The sequence below is a fragment of the Girardinichthys multiradiatus genome, chromosome 21 (genome assembly GCF_021462225.1).
Source record: "Girardinichthys multiradiatus isolate DD_20200921_A chromosome 21, DD_fGirMul_XY1, whole genome shotgun sequence".
NCBI lineage: Eukaryota > Metazoa > Chordata > Actinopteri > Cyprinodontiformes > Goodeidae > Girardinichthys > Girardinichthys multiradiatus.
This window is the reverse complement of record NC_061813.1, coordinates 17730720-17750890: the sequence shown is the minus strand read 5'-3', so window position 1 is coordinate 17750890 and position 20171 is coordinate 17730720. Positions and strand designations below refer to the sequence as shown.

Sequence of the window (20171 nt, the reverse complement as noted above, 5' to 3'; positions counted from 1 at the left end):
GAGAGCTGAAACAACACAGAAAAAGGCTGTGAGACAGCTAGACAGTGCTGTGAGAGATGTTGCCACCTGCCATCATTTTTCTCCTATCTTCTTGGAAATGCATCATCAGTCATTAAGGGGGAGCATAACTTGCAGTATCATCACTCACACACACACACACACACACACACACACACACACACACACAGGGACACAAGCCCAAACACCAGGCGTATTTTAAGGTATAATGTCACAACCTATAATTTGAGTTCTCTCTGCAGCATTTTGCTGAGCTTATAAAACCGCCTGTAGCTAATGGTGTGATGGATCCTTCTATTATCACCCAACACAGGCGAGAAGAGTGAGGTACAGTGGGATAAAGAAATGTAATTTGATAGTATTTTAGTAGTGCAAAACAGGAGAATGGACTGACAAAAGAAGAGCTGAAGCAAAATTGTATAGTGATAATGACATGATCAAGCCATAAAGCTGTCCATAAAAATCAAACCTAGCCAATAAAATAAAACTTCACAACACAAAAGTACTGTTTGGGTGGACTCACAGTGTCTCTAAAAGGATTTGAACTCAGCTACAACTCAGCCAAAATTACATCAACATACTGAGTTAACAAAGAACAAACTACATGATACAATGGTTGGTTATAGGAACAGGAGAATGTTTAAAATGTGGAATGACTTCCTGTTTTAAATAAAAGCCATAGAAGGCACTCTGGAACAGTCACTGATGGGTACTTTCAATTACTCCCTTAAGCAGGTGTCGCCACAGCAAACCAGTACAACTTGACAAGGTTTTACACCGTCTGCCCTTCCTAACGCAACCAGTATTTGATGGCAAAGACGTGGACTTGCTACACCACAAAGGGGCTCACACTGATAAAGTCACAAAATTTCTGAACCCACTATTTTAGTATGACTGAAATAGTTAATTTTCTGTTGCAATTAGGTAAACACATCAACAGTTGATATTATCAGTAGTAAACTTTACTCCTAGGTGTTCGATCAATGTTTAACAAATGCAAATAAAGCTCACAATCCTGATCAAATGAACAGCAACAAGTTTGGAATTGCTAAATAGTGGATTCATTCAGTAACGAAGAAAAAAAAAAACATTTCCACGGCTGTCAATACACTCTAATATTCAGGAACACTATCATTTGCAAATTTTATAGGAGGTGTGATTGAGAATTGTCAAAACGTTGTTTGACACATTATTAAAAAAGTCATAAAGGTGGCATTAGAAGTGTTTTTTTAGTGTCAAGAAGTATTTTGACCTTAAAAGTTTTAAGTGACATTTTAAAAGTGATTTTACCAAGTATATGTTTTAAGCATATGTTTCTACATAATTTGTCTGAGCAAAACCGTGATTTATTCTGGAAAAAATATTGGGGACAAAATGAGGCGAAGTCTGTCTATATGTGGAAGATGTCATAGTTACAATGCAAAAAGTTGGAGCAGATCCCAGCTGGGATGGAAGAAAATGTCAGTACTTGATTGTAATAAATAATCCTATGTGTGGAACTTGGCACCAACAAACAGTGCAGCAAGCATGAATGTGTAATAATGCAATGACTTGCAGCTTTTGTTGAAATTCTCCCTTTTATTCTTTTTCTGTCAGTTTCTCTGGGGTGAACACACACACAAACACACATTCACTTTCTCAGACAATCTGGTTTTACCTTTTCCTGACCTACCTGGCTGGTCTTTGGACAGATGTCTAAGACTGAACAACACAATCAGAAAGCTGTTAGTGACTTAGGACCTGAACTTTACACCTCAACATCCTCCTTGCTCTCAGTTTCTCTTTTACACACACATTCACCCACATAGAAAAGCATTTGATGTGCCAGTTCAGTAGCAACAAGTTAGAGCTTGTAAATAACAAGGTACAAGCACCAACGTTATTATCATGTCTATATTAAGGTAATAGCAGAAGGTGCAGCTCATTGGTTACTATATTTAATATCATTCCATTCTCCAAAATATTATCTGTTATCCTGTCACAGCAGCCACCCTTTGTCACTTGAGCTATGTACTACATAACTAGTTAAGATCTGACATTGAAACATCTTAACCTTTTATATATTTGTGATATCCTACTATCTTGAAAATGTACTAGTCGACACAGCTGGTACAGTTTCTATTTCTATGTCTCAGTCTGAGGAAAGTATGAAAGTCCTTAGCGACAGCCCTTTTTTACTGCTTTATAGCTATTGATTTGAGTTTAGTGATCAATAAAGGTCTGTAAACCATCAACATGTATGATGGAATAGTTACGTACGTAACGTTTTTTAGGATGTTTTGTGTTTTATCAGCACATCTGATATCAGTTAGATCGACTTGTGTCTTTTAACCTCTTCTGAATATTTGTCATAGGCCAATTTCTAATCTTCTCATCAGGTCTAAAGTTCCTTAAAACAATTGGCCTAAAACAAGTTTTTAGGTATCTGCAGACCAAAAATATATATATGTAGAGTTTCCGTCTGAGTTTTGAAGACATCATGGTATTGAAACAGCTATGATAAAACAATAAAAAAAATACTTTAGTAATCCCAAATGGAAATGATTGATTAAAGGAAAAAAATATATATTCTCCCTGCCTGGAATGATTGTCTTGTCACAATGTTGATCATGAGGCCAAATGTACATTTTAAACAACTGACCACAAAAAATTCTGGAAAACCTTTTACAGTTGATCCAGAAATGCTTTGGCCAGAATCATGACAGATTGTGCAACGAGAGATCATATTACTTCTTTTCTGAGATCAAACTACTACTACTTAATGCCCTTGAATCACAATGGGAGCCAATGTTTTCCATTTTTAGACTCCTCCACAATATAAATAGCAGCCTGTCTGGGTGTAAGGTATCTGCTTTTATCTGCTTTTATCATTCATACTGACTTTGTTCATACTGACTTTGTAACATGTTATTTTTTTTATATATTTTATACTGTTTACTTTCTGTCTTGTGTAATTTGTTATTTTCTTTTACTGTTCATATGTTGTTCCTCTCTTATTAAGCACTTTTCTTGGAGTTTTGTTTTTAAAAGATCATTATAAAAAATGATTTTGAGTCAAGTATTTCTGTCTTACAGCAGCCTTTTAATCTGAATTTTACCACCCAAATTTGTACAAACGTTCTCTTCACACATTGTCATATATGTTTCATCATTTGCTGTTAACAGTGCTTCAATAAACGCAACAAACGTAGAGTAAAACAAACACTTTTTCCTTTACATTTTCATGCAGATGTATAAGGGTGCCACTAAGGACAGCACTAAAGTAATCTCCACGTGCCCCAGTACTCTCCATAATTTATGAGTTCCCACACGTAGTCAGGTAATTATTTGCTGAATTACAGAGCCAGGTCTCCTGCCATTCCATTCACTTCCAGCAAAGGAAGAGAGTAAATCTTCATCCGTCCAGATGGGTGTCTGCATAGAGTAGCATTGGATTAAGTATCATGGTATTATATTGTCATTGTCATCTCCATGGCATTTATGCATTAGGCTGCACAAGGTAATGCAAAATTGTCATTACTGCAGTATAGGTGTAAGCGATAACATTGCAAAGAGGTGTTTGGACCTCAGTAAATATCAGCTAATACATGCCAGATCTTAACGTTTATCAATGCCAGATATATTCTGTGATGCTAGTTCTTTATGGTGAAAATGCTGCAGGGGTGCAGGAGAATGAATATATTTAATTGGATATATTGAATTTAAGTCATTTCCGGTAGGTGGATAGACTACTCACTATCTTTGGTCTCTGTTTGCAATCAACCAAAAGCAGAAAGACATTAAACAATGTTTAGTGAACTATTCTTCTACCTGCTGCAAGTTATATAAAGTCAAACTGCAATCCGAACATTCACCATCATTATTGAATATTGCATTTGATCCGGATATCATGCAGCCCTACTTATTCAGTTCAATTCAAAAAATGTTTAATGATCCCAAAGGAAAGTAAAATGTTGTTGTACATCATATTATCCAAGTTTCTTCAAAAAGGGGCCATATATGGTGATAGCAATGGGAAATCAGAATTATCTGCATTACAGTAGATCTGAAGAAGCCTCTGACTAAAGTTGTTGTATAACTCGTGAAGAGACTGCTTAGGGCTGTTTGTAATGTTTTTCATTTTATGAATAATCCTTATTTGCACAATCATCTCCACCATTTCCAGAGCAGTCCCTCAAACAGAACCAGCCTTCTTTATCAGCTTGAGCTTATTTAAATCACTCTGCCTGGTGCTGCTACTCCAACAGACGAAGAGACTGCACTTTTCACAACAGAGTTATAGAAGATACTCAGCATCTTGCCATAAACACAAAAAGACTTATGTTTTCCTAAGAAGTACAGTCTTGCTTAGTCCCTTCTTGTCTATAGCTTCACTGTTGCATCCAGTTCAGTCTTTCATCCAGGTAAACATCAAGATAGTTCTCTTCTACTCCCATGATGGAAATAGTGTTTGGCATATTCTTGTTTCTCCTGAAATCTACAATCATTCTTTAGTTTACATTTAAAAATGGACTATTGTTCTCTGAAACCATGTCACAAAGTGATCCACCATCTCTCTGTCTTCTTCTTCTTGTCTATCTCTGATACACCCAACAACAGCAGACTCATATGTATATGTCTGCAGATGGCAGGACTCGGACTTGTCCTGGAAGTATGAGGTGTACACAATAAATAGGAATGGTGAGAGTACAGTCCCCTGTGGTGCTGACCACCTGGTAAGACACGTGGCCCTTCAGTCTCACAAGCTGTAGTCTGTTTATGAGGTAGTCATTGACCCAGGCAACTGCAAATGCGTCAACTTGTGTCCTGTGGACTGACATAGTACTTCAGGCTGAATTGTGAACAATCTAAGAACACAATCCTTACATGATCCTCACAGACCTGCTATCTGATTGATCTAGATGACATATGAATTGTGGAAGCAGGTGTACGCTGGCATCTTCAACTCCAACTACATTGTGATGAGCACATTGCAGACAATCCTGATTTGTCCTTGTTGTCTTACTCTAGTGGGCCAACTCCAGATTTTCCAGAATAGTCATGATGTGCAATGTAAGAGAAGCAGGTGTAAATTCAATAGGGATTGATGGACTGATGGATTATCTTTCTTTGGTACCAGAACGTGGCAGGGCTTTTTCCACAGTACTGAGTCAGGCTATGGTTGAACATCTGGACTTACAGCCTTGTTCTGGTTCAATCTATCAAGCTGACTCTTTACTTCGCTCCTGGAGGGGAGGGAGGGAGGGATGGATGGAGACAGACAGACAGACAGACAGACAGACAGACAGTGGGTTAGGGTTCTGTTTGGCTGAGAGGAGGAGAGGAGGATGCTGAGCTTTCTCCTGAACTTAACCTATTAAATAATGTGTTCAGTTCATTGCCTCTGTCCAGACTTCCATCTTTCTGATCTTCCTTCTGCCTGAAGTGTATGATTTTTTTAATCCTTTTTTTTCTCTGACCAGACATTTCTTATATTGTTCTACAAGAGCTTACTCTCCAGCTTCTTCCTGTACACCTCCTTTCAGTCTCTAATCTTGACCTCAAGATGCTTTTTTATGCTCTTCAATAATGTCTTGTCTCCCTCTGTGAAGGCTCTTTTTCTCTTGGTTACCAGTTCCTTCCAGTCACTGAAGGGTTTGTTACTTGGGGACGTGTCTCACTCTTTAAATTGGGATGGTGTTATCCACAGATAAGTTTATATAGTCTGTCACACAATCAATCATGGCATGACATGATCTCCATGAAGCTGGCAGAGTGCTTTGCAGTCTGCAGCATCAAAACAATCCTAAAGCTTCCTTTGACCATCTTCTTACAGTTCTTTTTATCACATCTAGGTTTATCTTGTAGAGAAGCTGACAAAGAGATGAAACACTAAATTTAGCAGAAAGTGAGGCATTGTTAAAATCACCATATATTACCTCAAATACATTGGGAGTGTTTTGTCTGTAGCTTAGCAACAACTGAGCTGATGACTTTGCATGCATTTTCAGCAATAGCTGATGGTGGAATGTATATGGTTGGCAAAATAACATTGATGAATGCTTTTGGTAATTAATATGGTTGAAAAATGTATTGCTTACAGTTCAGTATTCGAGATGCAGGTGACACTTCCTATTAGTATGTCCTGGATTACATAATCTGTTGTTCACAAGCACTGTTAATCCACCTACTTTCTTGAAAGTTCTGCCTGCTTATATGGTTAGAAAGCCAGGTAGAGAGACATTGGAGTTAGAGTTCATCTATTTTGTTTGCCATAGATCTAATAATCGATGAAAGAGATGGTTAAAACTTCCTCCTTCTCTCTTTTCTCTAATAAAACTGTTCTTGCAATGGTTACATATCAAAAACCATCCAATAGTAACAAAGTAACAGCAAAAATCCTTCCAGTTGTAAGTATCCTAAACCATCATCCAAAAAAAGCAATACCTCAACCAGAAAATATGTGCATCCAATCAGTGAATATCTTATAGGACCACAAGAAAAATTTGATTAATCATCTCGCCTCTGATACTGTTGAGGAAAAACTTGTTCTTTAAAACAAAAACAACAAAATAACCTGCTTTGGTGCAAGGAGACTGGCTTGCAATAAAGCATTATTGCTCATTTATTTGTGCTACCCCATCCTTATAAACACATCTTGTGTATTTACTTTTTCCATGATCATAACTCAAACAAACATCCTGTGGTATTTTTTAAGAGAGGCACTAAGGTTCTAAATCAAACTTCACAGCCTCTCACACAGAAAAAAACAGCAGGAGCCAGTGCTTGCCTCTGCTGCCATTTACCACTAATGTTGGAAAAAAGATTAGAACCTGTATGGTGAATGCTGTGTGTTTGCGTGAACGTTCGTATGTGTGCCAGTTTGTGCCACCATCCTGTAAATTGTTGTGTAGCATGCCAACAGTTCACAGTATGAACAGATGTTCATTAGTATTGCCGTGGGTTTCTGCACCACAGTGAGACATTTTGTAGAGTCCTCAGGTCTTAGGAGGAGTCGGTAGAGATGCCTAAATTGCTTTATTGAGTGGAACCCAACTAAGGGCATGCAGGGTTGAGCAGCTGCCAAGAATATACATGGACATGCAAAAACAAACACACCATTTGCTCAAAGCATGTATGACACAAACCCCAGAAGTAAGGCAATATAAAAATAAACATATTTGTATTAATGTTACATAAACATGTCCACATGATAGCAAGTATACTTATTTTTAAGGGTTTGATTTTAGTTCACAGATGTTAGATGTTTATTGAAAGATTCCCTGTTTTCACCTAAATCAGTACAGTAATTTGTTTCTTCACTTTTAAATCACCCTTGAATAGAACACAGTCCTGAGCGGTGTGTAGTTAATTTGACAGCCCAAATGCCACCATGATTTCCCAGCTGTACAAATAGAGTAAAAAGGCCAAAAATAATTAATTTTAAGAAAAATAAGGCAAGTGTTTCAACATACAGAAATCCAAGGAGGAGGCAGTGAGTGGTATGGCTGAATTGAACTCACTATGCATCAAACAAAAAGCCAGTAAAGACAACTACAAGGAGCTGAAAAGGAATGACTGAAAACATGAAACTATACATACAGAAGATAACACAAGGCCGTTAGACACAAGAACGCTGTATAAAAGGAGAGCTAAAACCAATATGAACAGAAAATTATCCAAAAACAATGGATCTAAAATAAAATCTCAAGACACGAATAGCAATTATCCTCATGAAAACATTTTTTTTTCTTTAGAAATATCAGAAAAGTAGACAAAAAAATTATACATTACATGGCATTACAGGAACATTAACTACATGGTGTAGTGTGGGAAAACACATCACGCAACCTTGCAAACCTACAAAGACTCACAGCAACTGAAATTAGTACATTCTAATTCGGTCCTGGTTCCTCCCTGTGTGCTTATTTGTGGACATAACATATGTCATATGTCATTAGCTTGAAAGCAGATAGGTTTCACTAAAATAAAAACTGCTGCTGCTCTTTCACTTTTTGATTTCTGCAAGAAGACAATGCTAAACATCTAAGGTGTTTGAGTTTTGTTTTGAGTTTTTCTCCGATTCTGATGACATTTTTCTAGTTGTGTTTTGGATCTTGCTTCTAATCATTGTTTTTCAGACAGTGTTTAGTTATTTCCTTAGCTTTAATTTCATATAATTGTTGTATTCTGTTTTTAGTGAATTTCAGCTTATGTTCTGCTTTATCTATAAGTTGTTCCTTAGGTTTGACTGTGTCCTTGTATTCCTGTCTTGTTTCCACTCACTGCTACAAGCTGTGTTTCCATTGACCATCAAATTGTGCAAATTGTAATTACAAAAAAAAAATAAAAAAAATCGTTTAATAAAAACAAGGCAATTTCGAAAAAAACTCCCGTTTTTTGATAAAACGTTTTTGTGAGGTGGTTTTTGGCGCGTATTAAAATTGGTGTATGTCGCAACACTGCAGTGGAAACACTTTTTTTGCATCACACGAGTCACATGATCAACAACCGGATGGGACTACTGGCGAAAACGACGAAGAAGATGACGGGAAGTAGTAGGAGGATAATGGCGTGGCATGTTTGGATTCACCAGGAGAAGGAGTATTTATTAAATTTAGTTTCTCGACAGGGGCATTACCAGCATTTTAGATTCCAAAAAGCAAAGACATGCAAGTATTTAAAAGTGTTTACAAGTGTTTACAAGTGTTTATGACCGACGCCGCCATGTTTTTAATGAGTTATCACGTGAACAAAATATTCACGTGTGATTTTAATTGTATTTCTTCTTTAATGGAAACACCGCAATTGCGAAATTGTATTTTTTCAACATTGACAGAATATCGACAAAGATTTGCACACATTTGAAATGGAAATGCAGCTACAGTCACTTGCAATCAGCTTCATTCAGTCCACCTGCACTTTGTCAATCAGTGTCCTTGCATTATCTGTGCCATGCCCCATATATACTCCTCATTTCTGTTTGTTCCTTGCTGGTTTATTCATTTCATCTGCTCTGCTGTCCACAACTGTTTTTTCCAAGCCAAGCCAAGCCAGTTTCATGTCCAAGACTTTTTGTCTCTGCTCCATGTTTTCGTTCATCTCCTGCTTGCCTGTAAGTTTTTGTTTATTCATTCAACTTTTTTATTTTCACCAATCTGCTCCTGCTTATCTGTGTTGGGGTCCACTCCAAGAGGTGTTCATGACAAACACTGAACATGTCTTTTATAAAAGTAAATAAAAACAAAAGATTATGTTGTACAGGCATTTTCAGAAGCTTTAATCAGTTTTTTTTAGAAATTATTTGATTTGATTGTTATTGTGTTCAAGTTATATGTAGCTAAAAGCAAAATGTTTTATAAAAACACATAAAAACATTTTTTTTACATGTATTGGCTGAAGTTTTAATTAGTCAGCTTAAACACTAAGACCATAATCTAAATAAATGGTATACATAGTATTTGAAAAATGCTATCTGTTTAGAAAATGTAATAGTGAAAAAACTCAATTTAACTTTTGAAATTGGTTATTTTTTAAATGATTGCTTCAGTACATTGTATTGCCAAAAATATTGGGTCACATCACTAAAGCAATGAATTCTGGAGGTACAATCGTTTACGTGGCTGCAGGTATATAAAGTTTTTAGATTAAGAATAGAATGTCATCAAAGTTCACGTACATGTAAAAGTTGACAAATACTTTTGGCAATATAGTGTATATCGAACAAACTTTAGTACATCAAAAGAGTCAGATTCATCCGAAGCAAACAGAGTAAACAGAAAGAGTTAGGAAAATTCAAAAGTGCCTTTCTTCCGGTGAACAGTTTCCCGGCCCTCTTCAGGTTTGTGTACTTACGCAACAAGCTGCCTGAGGGAATCAGCAGCATGCTGAATTTATATGAACCACACTCTGACATGACAGCAGAATTTGCCAAACACAAAAACAGACACACAAACAGGCATAGGCACATCTGCAACCCAAGTGGAGTGAATAATTTATCACAACTTTCCAAACTTTACCTTTACCTAGTTTTATTTACAGGAAGCAAAGCTTGTGAGAGAGAATGCTGGATAGTCACCTAGCGTAACTGGCCTTAACATTTGAGTTGCTGGCATAAAATAAATTAGCATGGAAGTCACATACATCTTCTCTCCTTCATCCCTCTCACAGTCATTCCTCTCTGCCTCTCCTTTTTGCATGAAGCACTTTTTCCTTTATCTGGAAATAATTTTTGTGGTTTAAAGGTCATACTTATAATGGGACTGATATTTAAAAGGCTATGAGACTGTGGCTAATATGTTAAGTAATATTATAATGTACGAAGGGTTTTCAGGAGTTTTTGGTGTCCATATGTATGTATGATGCAAACAGCACAATGTGATGTCTTTGGATTTTTCTACTAAGGGTTTTGTGGAGGTACAATTGTAAATAATTGGTTTTGACCCCACATCACATATTGTACTGTTCTCTCTGCAGCATGTAGCAAAAAAGTTGATGTCAACTTCCAAGTTACTTAATTCATCATTTAATGCTGCCATTGAGCAAGAATTCACAATGAATAAACCTGCAATTGTGTTCAAAGCGTGCAATATGTGTTGATGATGCAAGCATTTTTTTCATAGCTAAAGAAAAGTGGTCTAATACTCATGTGCAAGATGCTGGATTTCAACATATGATTAAAGTACAAGAGCCACTATATAATATTCCCTCCTGCTGGCACTTCAGCAACATGGTAATTTTCAAACTTTGTGAAGAGACATAAGAAGAAGTTGTCAAAGAACTGTCAGACACACCCATGCATTTCAGTCAGTTTTGTCTTGGTGGCCACAAGAAATCTTAAAGATAGCAGTAACCATTTTAGCCAGAAGAAAAACTATTCTTTTAGTTAGTGTCTGACAGTGAACTATCTATAAATGTTTTACAAAAGTTCTAAAACTTTTTACCGAATAACAAAAAACATTTTTCTAAATCATCAAGGTCTTCCCAAATCACACTCGGATTTAACCCGAGAATGCTAGACATGCCTAATACATGCCAAACCAACTCAATGCTTCACTTTTTAAATAGCTATTTATTTGAAAATCTGTTAATAGTGCGTTACCACTTTATGAAATATGAATCATGTAAAATTGTTAGTGATCCAACACTGTTGGATGTGAATTTTGAGAACTCCTATTTAGAGAGTTTATTGCAAAGAACAAATTATCTTGAAAATTATGAAACATATGAATGTAGAAATACATCTGATTATAGTGATAATACCCATATCCACAACTCTTTATTTTCCAAAAGTTATTAGGCTGCAAAAGTACTTCAGAGGAGTCAGCAGCACAGCATAGCATAGGCAATGGTAATGGCAACAAACTGTGTGCTCTTTTGTCGTAACAACACCTGGCTCTTAAATAATGTTCTCATCTTTATTTAAACAAATAACAGACCGAGGCAGACAACTGTTGGTAAAGACAAACTGTTTTCATATGGCCAGATATTTTCCAACTACGCAGAAACTGCTGAGAGCATTCAGTTAATTCTCACAAAGTCTTACACTGCCATAGACATTCATGAAGACATACAAGTAATTTCTTTGTTACCTGATGCTGCTCATGCTTCCTGCATCTGATCCCAGCTTGCATCTCTCCAGCTGGGTGGCAACAATCTGACGCTCAGCTTCAAGTTCTCTGGTCAGACGTTCAAACTGAAGTTCCTGATGAGATAGAAAAAAAACATTACAAGTTTCAGTAAATGACAATGTCCTTTAAGGTATATTATGGTGCATTTATGTATGTAAATACCTCACATACGTAGGTGCAATTACTCTGCACATTTTTTCACAGTATTATATATAGGATGAAAAGGACACAGCATTATTTTTAACTATAAATAAGTTAAAGTACTGAAGCAGCATATGAAAAACATTCTTTCTGCAACCTAAAGAGTCATGAGGGTAAGCAGTCGTCTGCTGCTAATCAAATGTAGTTGCAGTAGTCATCAGCAAATCTGAGCACCACTATGAAAAGTATATTATAAGTATTTTTCTTATTTCAGTTTTGTGGTCTGAAGCATTTAGATGCCAAAAAAATGATATCAGTAAATCATTAAATAAGTAATTTGCCATTCTTCCAGTCCATAACTCCAGGAGATTTCAGCAGGCTCTGCAATTCTTGAGAGAAATTTCAAAAAGAACAATTCAAGTATATTTGAGACTTCCCAAATATACTTGAATTTCAAACTTGATTTAGTGTGTGAAATAGTCATCTTGCAATCTGAAAGTGGTGGGTTTGATTGCAACTCCCTCCTGCCACAGGTTGATGTGCCCCTAGGCAAGGCACTTAATGCCAAGTTGCGTACCAATCTGCCTATCGGTGTATAAATGTGTGCCTGTTTCTGAGTGCGACTGGGTAAATGTGTTTCTGGTGTGAAGTGTTTTGAGTGGTCAGTAGGACTTAAAAGCACTTTATAAATGCTTATCAGTTTACCATTTTTGTATTACCTAAGTCATTGCTAGCATGGCTTTGGTTTGGAAAGTTGCATCTGATCACAGTATACAGGTCCTTCTCAAAATATTAGCATATTGTGATAAAGTTTATTATATTCCATAATGTCATGATGAAAATTTAACATTCATATATTTTAGATTCATTGCACAATAACTGAAATATTTCAGGTCTTTTATTGTCTTAATACGGATGATTTTGGCATACAGCTCATGAAAACCCAAAATTCCTATCTCACAAAATTAGCATATCATTAAAAGGGTCTCTAAACGAGCTATGAACCTAATCATCTGAATCAACGAGTTAACTCTAAACACCTGCAAAAGATTCCTGGGGCCTTTAAAACTCCCAGCCTTGTTCATCACTCAAAACTCCAATCATGGGTAAGACTGCCGACCGGACTGCTGTCCAGAAGGCCACTATTGACACCCTCAAGCAAGAGGGTAAGACACAAAAAGAAATTTCTGAACGAATAGGCTGTTCCCAGAGTGCTGTATCAAGGCACCTCAGTGGGAAGTCTGTGGGAAGGAAAAAGTGTGGCAGAAAACGCTGCACAACGAGACACAACTGTTGCTCAGTGGTCCAAAGTACTTTTTTCGGATGAAAGCAAATTCTGCATGTCATTCGGAAATCAAGGTGCCAGAGTCTGGAGGAAGACTGGGGAGAAGGAAATGCCAAAATGCCAGAAGTCCAGTGTCAAGTACCCACAGTCAGTGATGGTCCGGGGTGCCGTGTCAGCTGCTGGTGTTGGTCCACTGTGTTTTATCAAGGGCAGGGTCAATGCAGCTAGCTATCAGGAGATTTTGGAGCACTTCATGCTTCCATCTGCTGAAAAGCTTTTTGGAGATGAAGATTTCATTTTTCAGCACGACCTGGCACCTGCTCACAGTGCCAAAACCACTGGTAAATGGTTTACTGACCATGGTATCACTGTGCTCAATTGGCCTGCCAACTCTCCTGACCTGAACCCCATAGAGAATCTGTGGGATATTGTGAAGAGAACGTTGAGAGACTCAAGACCCAACACTCTGGATGAGCTAAAGGCCGCTATCGAAGCATCCTGGGCCTCCATAAGACCTCAGCAGTGCCACAGGCTGATTGCCTCCATGTCACGCCGCATTGAAGCAGTCATTTCTGCAAAGGGATTCCCGACCAAGTATTGAGTGCATAACTGTACATGATTATTTGAAGGTTGACGTTTTTTGTATTAAAAACACTTTTCTTTTATTGGTTGGATGAAATATGCTAATTATGTGAGATAGGAATTTTGGGTTTTCTTGAGCTGTATGCCAAAATCATCCGTATTAAGACAATAAAAGACCTGAAATATTTCAGTTAGTGTGCAATGAATCTAAAATATATGAATGTTAAATTTTCATCATGACATTATGGAAAATAATGAACTTTATCACAATATGCTAATATTTTGAGAAGGACCTGTATTATATGTGTCCAAATTTGAAGATTTTTCTTCAGCATTATGTAAAAACTGATTAAATGATAAAAATCTTGAACTCCAAAATTCTGCTGTTAAATATAATTCAAGTAACCAACTTAGGCAGAATAACTAATGTCTCTGCTAAAGATACAGAAACAAGTAAATAAATGATGGATATAGCTAGTGTTTCTGCTAAATAAGATTCTACAAGCATCTATATCATGGCGTCTAACTAGAGTTTCTGCTTAATTAGACACTGTAAAATGTGATGTGCTGTTGTTTAACAAAGTTCTCACCTGCATCATTTTAGTATTGATTAAGAGCAGAATATATTTTCATATGTCGTGATACATAAAACCTTAGTCTAGAATAATTCAGAGAATGTTAAAGGGCGACAGTGACAGTGCCAGAGGAGTTAGAATAATGCATGATGTTACACTAATCTAGCAGGAATCTTCTATAGGTTGAATTGTAATAAAAACCATTTGCTGACCAATGGTTTTATTTATTGAATGGACTTTGTAAAAGGTCAGTTTCACACCCTTAGGTGAATGCATAAATGCATAAGTGTGTGGACGCAAGCATGTGCTGTTAAAATTATTAACAACCATGTAGAGGTGGGTCAAGAATGCAGAAAACTGCACCACACTTAAGATGTTTTGGATAGTGACCGAGTACATATGTGTGAAAAAACAGGAAAAAAAGACAGTAGGAGCAAGATGAAGAGAGCGTATGCTGGTTGGATTGGTTTTCTCAAAGCCATTTGAAGCTCTGAATGAGCTGATTCCCAGTCGCTATCTCAGGTTTCCAACCTCAAGTCGCACCGCACCAACAGAACACAGTACAATGCAATTTATCATCATCTCTGTCTCTTCCATACCCCTTTTTTGCACATGCTTTCAGCAACAGCTTACTCATAAATATGAACACTCCCTTTTCTCCATTTCCCACTCAAAGTCTTATTTGCTTTTTGGTCAAATAAAAGCCCCTGAAGGATAATGTACCTTGTGTGCACTTCTGGCATATACATTGTTGTATTAAGTGCATTAGTTCACTGCTTATGTGATACAAAATAACACAGAAATTAATGAAAAACAATGTCTCATCCCATGAGACTACTAGTGAGACGAGTTTTATTGTATGTCTCTCAGTCTTTCTCCCAACGTTCCTTAGTTTGCTGCCATTCTTCCTGTCAGTAACTCTTGTATAAATTTCACATATTCAAATTGCAACAAGTAAAAACATGTGAGCAAAGGAGCAAATTTAAACTATTTATTTTAATAAGGAAGGGTTTGAATGGACTCTATTACACCCTTGGGACCCGTGAATTACAACCTTATTTTACAGAGAGCTGTCTGTCTTCAAAACTGTATTCTGCTTCTCATAGCACACTGCTCTGTCACCTGGTTTGCAACAGACACAAATTATTTAAATCCTCAAGGTGTAAAAATGCAAATCTCTGAACTCACAATACCATTATGCTAATTGATTATTTATAATGGCTGAATGACAAAATTTATTAACTAGCTTCTAAGGCAACAAGGTAATGTCTGGAACAGATGTGTAATGTAGTGGACAAGTTCTGCGCTTGGAGAAAATTGTTCAATTTTATATAACCCTTCATCAAAGATTTTTTTTTTTTTTCATTTTGACCTTTGAAACAAGATAATATCACACTGTTGATTTATTATAGCAAATATATAGCTAGTGACCAAGTCTTTATTTGTGATTTAGGCAAGAAATAATGCCAGTATTTATGTTGGAAGTTCTGTATTTTATGTTCATGCCACTAAGGGTACAGTCTTAAGCATTCTCTAGGTCTTTGCAACAAATAAAAACTGATTGGGCCTCGTTTAAGATAGTAAGGATGATAAGGAGCTAATCCAGTGCTCTATGCCTACAACCAAAACAATACCACTCCTGTCAAATTTAAGGCCCAAATACTAACCGTACTCCTCTTTCCATCATCTTGGCATATGCTTTTTCAGAGGGGCTGAGGAGTGTTATCCAGCTGTTTCATGATTAAGTTATGAGTTCCTTGGGGAACTCAGGGCAATTCTCATACACCTCAGGTGACTGCCATTGTGACTTTCTTTAGGTACCTGCAAAATATCAGTCTCAATGATAGACAATTCCCCTCCATTAGTAAAAGTTCATGAGTTGAAATTTACAGCAGCTTAAGCAGATGCAGGCATGGACATGGACAGACTTGGCAAAAACAAACAATATATGGAGCATGGAACAAGTAAAGGAAGGAGCCTGATTAACAAAGTGCAGGTGGAGTGACTGAAACTGATTGCTGTGGCAGAGGCAAAGATTGAAATATTTTTGCAAGGTACAGTGCATGTTTCAGTCGGGTTTTAAATTTACAGGTGCTGGTCATAAAAGTTGAATGAAAAAATGAGTAGAGTGAAAAAATGTATTTATTTCAGTAATTTCATTCAAAAAGTGAAACTTGTATTTTGTACAAGTTTTAAATTTACCTTGGCTTACAGAAACTAAATTTGCCAAAAGTGAAAAAAGTGAAGTCTATTAGTCTTGTCTTTGGCAGGCAAAGAAAAAACAGTCAAAGTGTACAAGTTACTGAGGTAACGTTATAGATTTTTACCAAGACACCTTTTAAAATCTATACATTAATGATCTCTAGACTTATAAGGGCTTGTATAAATCTGTGAATTGGTAATACTCTCTCCAACAAGTAAATTCTCAAGCAGACTAAATATACCAACCCTTGCAAGTTGTATCAAATATACGTAACAACATCTTTTTACCAATATAATTCACAGGGCCTGGTAGATACTACATAACAGCCTGACAACTACATGCTGCAAATTGTCAGTCAGTCATTCCATAGTGGGTCGCGGGGAAGCTGGTGCCTATCTCCAGCAGTCTACGGGGCAGGAGGAAATCTGTATCTCCATAAAGTTGGCCAACTGAATTTGGGGTTTTCATTAGTTGTGAGTTATAATCATCAAAATTGAAATAAATAAACATTTAAAGTATGTCAGTCTGTGTGTAATGAATGAATATAATATACACATTTTCATGATATTCTAATTTTATGACCAGCACCTGCATGTATATATATATTGCAAAGTCAAACATGATTTTTGCAGTATAACTATTGAATACATAAATAAAATACAAAATAAGTAAAAACAGTTAATACAATAGCTACACTAATAATGCAGACCATCTAAAGCAGGGGTCAGGAACCTTTTTGTCTCAGAGAGCCATGAAAGCAAAATATTTAGATATTTATTTCAGTAAGAGCCATATAATATATTTTAAGACTGAATTCAACTAAATGTGAGTATAATAAGCCTCTGAATTTATGCTTTTAAATCAGGGGAAGGGAACCTTTTTGACTCAGAGTTATTTAAAATTTAAATAATGTTATAATACCATTAATGTGACTTCTGGTGCTGCATGGATTTGCTGATGGCTTTGTAGTCTGGTTGGTACTTGGTGAGGTTGAGCTTCATGCAAGCATTGAGGCTTTCATCCGTTAAACGTGATCGTAGGTTGGACTTGATGTTTTTAAGATGTGAGAATGACTGCTCACATGCATACGTAGATCCAAACATGGTCAACACAGCAATACTCACATGCTGCAGTGTGTGGTATGTGACAGGAAGCGCGTTCCAAGTTTTGATAAATCAGCTGGTCTTCGGGTTGAAGATTTTTCATTTCTCTCCACATGTGCTTGCTCGCCAACTCCGCTTTCTGTTGTGCGATTCTTTCCAAATCTTCATTTAGTGACTTGAACTTATTCACCCACATGTCTGAGGCCTTCAGGTCAGCCACTTCTGCTTCACAATCTCTGACGGAGACACCAGGAATGTAACTCAGACTGGCTGTGTTTAGTGAACACTCGTTTGGATGGGTGATGAACTTAAAAAGACAAGTGTGCTCACGAAATTCTCCAAAGCGTGGTTTGAACGACTGTAGGAGACTGGATGTGAAGCCAGCTAGCTGGTGGAGATCAAAGTTTTGAGTGGGCTCACTTGCTGTGCATGCATCTTTAAATTGCCTCAGTTTTTCAAAATGTAGTAAACGACCTGTTTCAAGATCCATGATAAAGAGCTCCAGCTTGTTTTCAAAAGCAAACACGGCTTGTTGAAGGGATAACACTGTATTTCTAATACCTTGCATTTTAACGTTGAGGTGATTCAGATGTTCAGTCATATCCACGAGATAGTAAAACTTGAGGAGCCACTCAGTTTCCGCTAGCTCAGGATGCTCGATGCCTTTAAACTGGCGATCATTTAAGGCAACAATAATAAAAGTTGATCACACGAATGACCAGCGACATCACTTCGCCAAGCTGCCCATCACACATCTGAACACAAAGTGCCTCCTAGTGTAAAATGCAGTGGAAACTTAGGATGGGTCTATTTTCATGTTCACGGAGAAGTGCAACAAATCCTTTGTTTTTCCCCTCCATACATGGAGCACCATCAGTACACACTGAGAAACGTTTATCCATAGGTAGATTTTTGTCTTGAGCAAACTCCATGAAAGACTTGAATAAATCCTCACCTCTTGTGGACCCTTTTATTGGCAGAACAGCAAGACTTTCTTCGCACAGTTTGTCACCAGCAGCATATCTTGCAATCACACTGAACTGTGACAAATGGCTTACGTCTATTGACTCGTCCAAAGCCAGAGAAAAGAATGGCGCTGCATATATGTCCTTCACTTGTATTTCCTCTACTTGGTTTGCCAACATGATGGTACGATCATGCACAGTTCTTGCCGAAAGAGGCATGTCTTGTATCTGTTTGATTATCTTGTCTTTGTTCGGAAGATCATCAAAAAGTTAATTGGCTACATCCAGCACGAATGTTTTAGCATACTCGCCATCTGTGAATGGTTTTCCGTTCCTCACTATTGCTAAAGATCCAGCAAAGCTAGCGAAATTATAGTCACCTTGCCGGGTCCACAGGCGGAGTTGCTGCTGGCTAGCTTGCACCCTGCTCAGTAGCTCTTGGCACGCTTTCTTTCTGCTGTCTCCCGCAGGGTATTTTGATGCAAAGGTAGCATGGCGTGTGTCGAAGTGCCGCTTTACATTCGACCGTTTCATCAATGCAATTTTTTCATTGCAAATTAGACACAGCGCAGAACCTGCTCCCTCCACAAAGGCGAATTGTTCAGTCCAGTCATCCTGAAATGTACGATACTCCTCATCTTTTTTTCTTTTCGCCATCTTCTTCGCCGAAGGGTCAGCTTTGAGCTAATGACTGAGCAGACTGATTCAAAAGGGGGCGTTTACCTTTTTACCCAGCAATGGCCAACGTAGGCTATTATCATGCAATTATAATGGACAATTGCTCCTGCAGCCAACTGCAGCCCTGAACAGGACATGAGCAGTGGAAAATTGATGGATGGATTAAAAAGTGAGAATATATCATGTTTTTTCTGTGAGCCAGATGAAATTCTCAAGAGCCACACCTGGCTTGCAAGCCATACGTTCCCGACCCCTGATCTAAAGGTATGTTACAGTGAAGAAATTCACATCAGAGTGAGGTCAGTTTTGTTGAACATCAGTTTAATTTCCACAGGCCTTAGGATTTCAGGAACATTACTGTACTGAACAAGTGAAAAGCACAGGGAATGGCATCATCATCCATAAACAAAGAAGATATGCAAAATTGTTGATCTCAGCTTCCTCAAGGAAGAGATGCACTGTACAACTGTGTTGCAAAAATCGTGTTAAACACTGGCCTCCCCATATAAACTGTGGTGTCTGTTTTCAGGTTACTTTGATCCAAAGTAACCTGAAAACAGTAAGTAATTAGAAGGATAGTTAGAGGGGAAAATAATATTGTTTGTTTTTAAAAGCAAGCAAAAAGGTGGTCGATTGTACGTCCAGCTAACCCCTTTACCCTGAACATTCTTAAATCAAGCAATATGGGAAAGAATAACTCTGATAAACAAAAAGAATAGTACAAATGTAAGCTGGAAAAGAAGTTACTCACCTCTTCTCTGTAATAATCTTGGAATTTAAAATCAGCTTTATCACTTACAAAACAGACAACTGCAGCTCATATCACCAGTTTAGAATTTAACTAAGAATAATTTCTGCTTGCCCTCCTATGCTTGTCCTGTCTGTCACTTTAATGAGCATGTAAAAGCCTATCAGGAAAAGAAGTCTGAAAAGGAAGGCTGGAGGACAGGAAAGAGAGAAGAGCGGGAGGAAGGAATCCAACAGAGACTAAGACAAGATGAGATGAGACACA

The 20171-nt window shown here is 37.4% G+C and overlaps 1 protein-coding gene across 7 annotated transcripts in view; it reads right to left on the bottom strand.

Annotated features, from left to right (window-relative positions):
- Window positions 1-20171, bottom strand: part of ctnnd2a (catenin (cadherin-associated protein), delta 2a) — a 363719-nt gene that overhangs the window by 216761 nt on the left and 126787 nt on the right. For all 7 annotated transcript variants that reach the window (XM_047350531.1, XM_047350532.1, XM_047350528.1 and 4 more), the window contains one exon: window positions 11589-11701. In XM_047350531.1, coding sequence (XP_047206487.1) covers window positions 11589-11701 — 113 coding nt within the window. The remainder of the gene's footprint in view (window positions 1-11588; window positions 11702-20171) is intronic.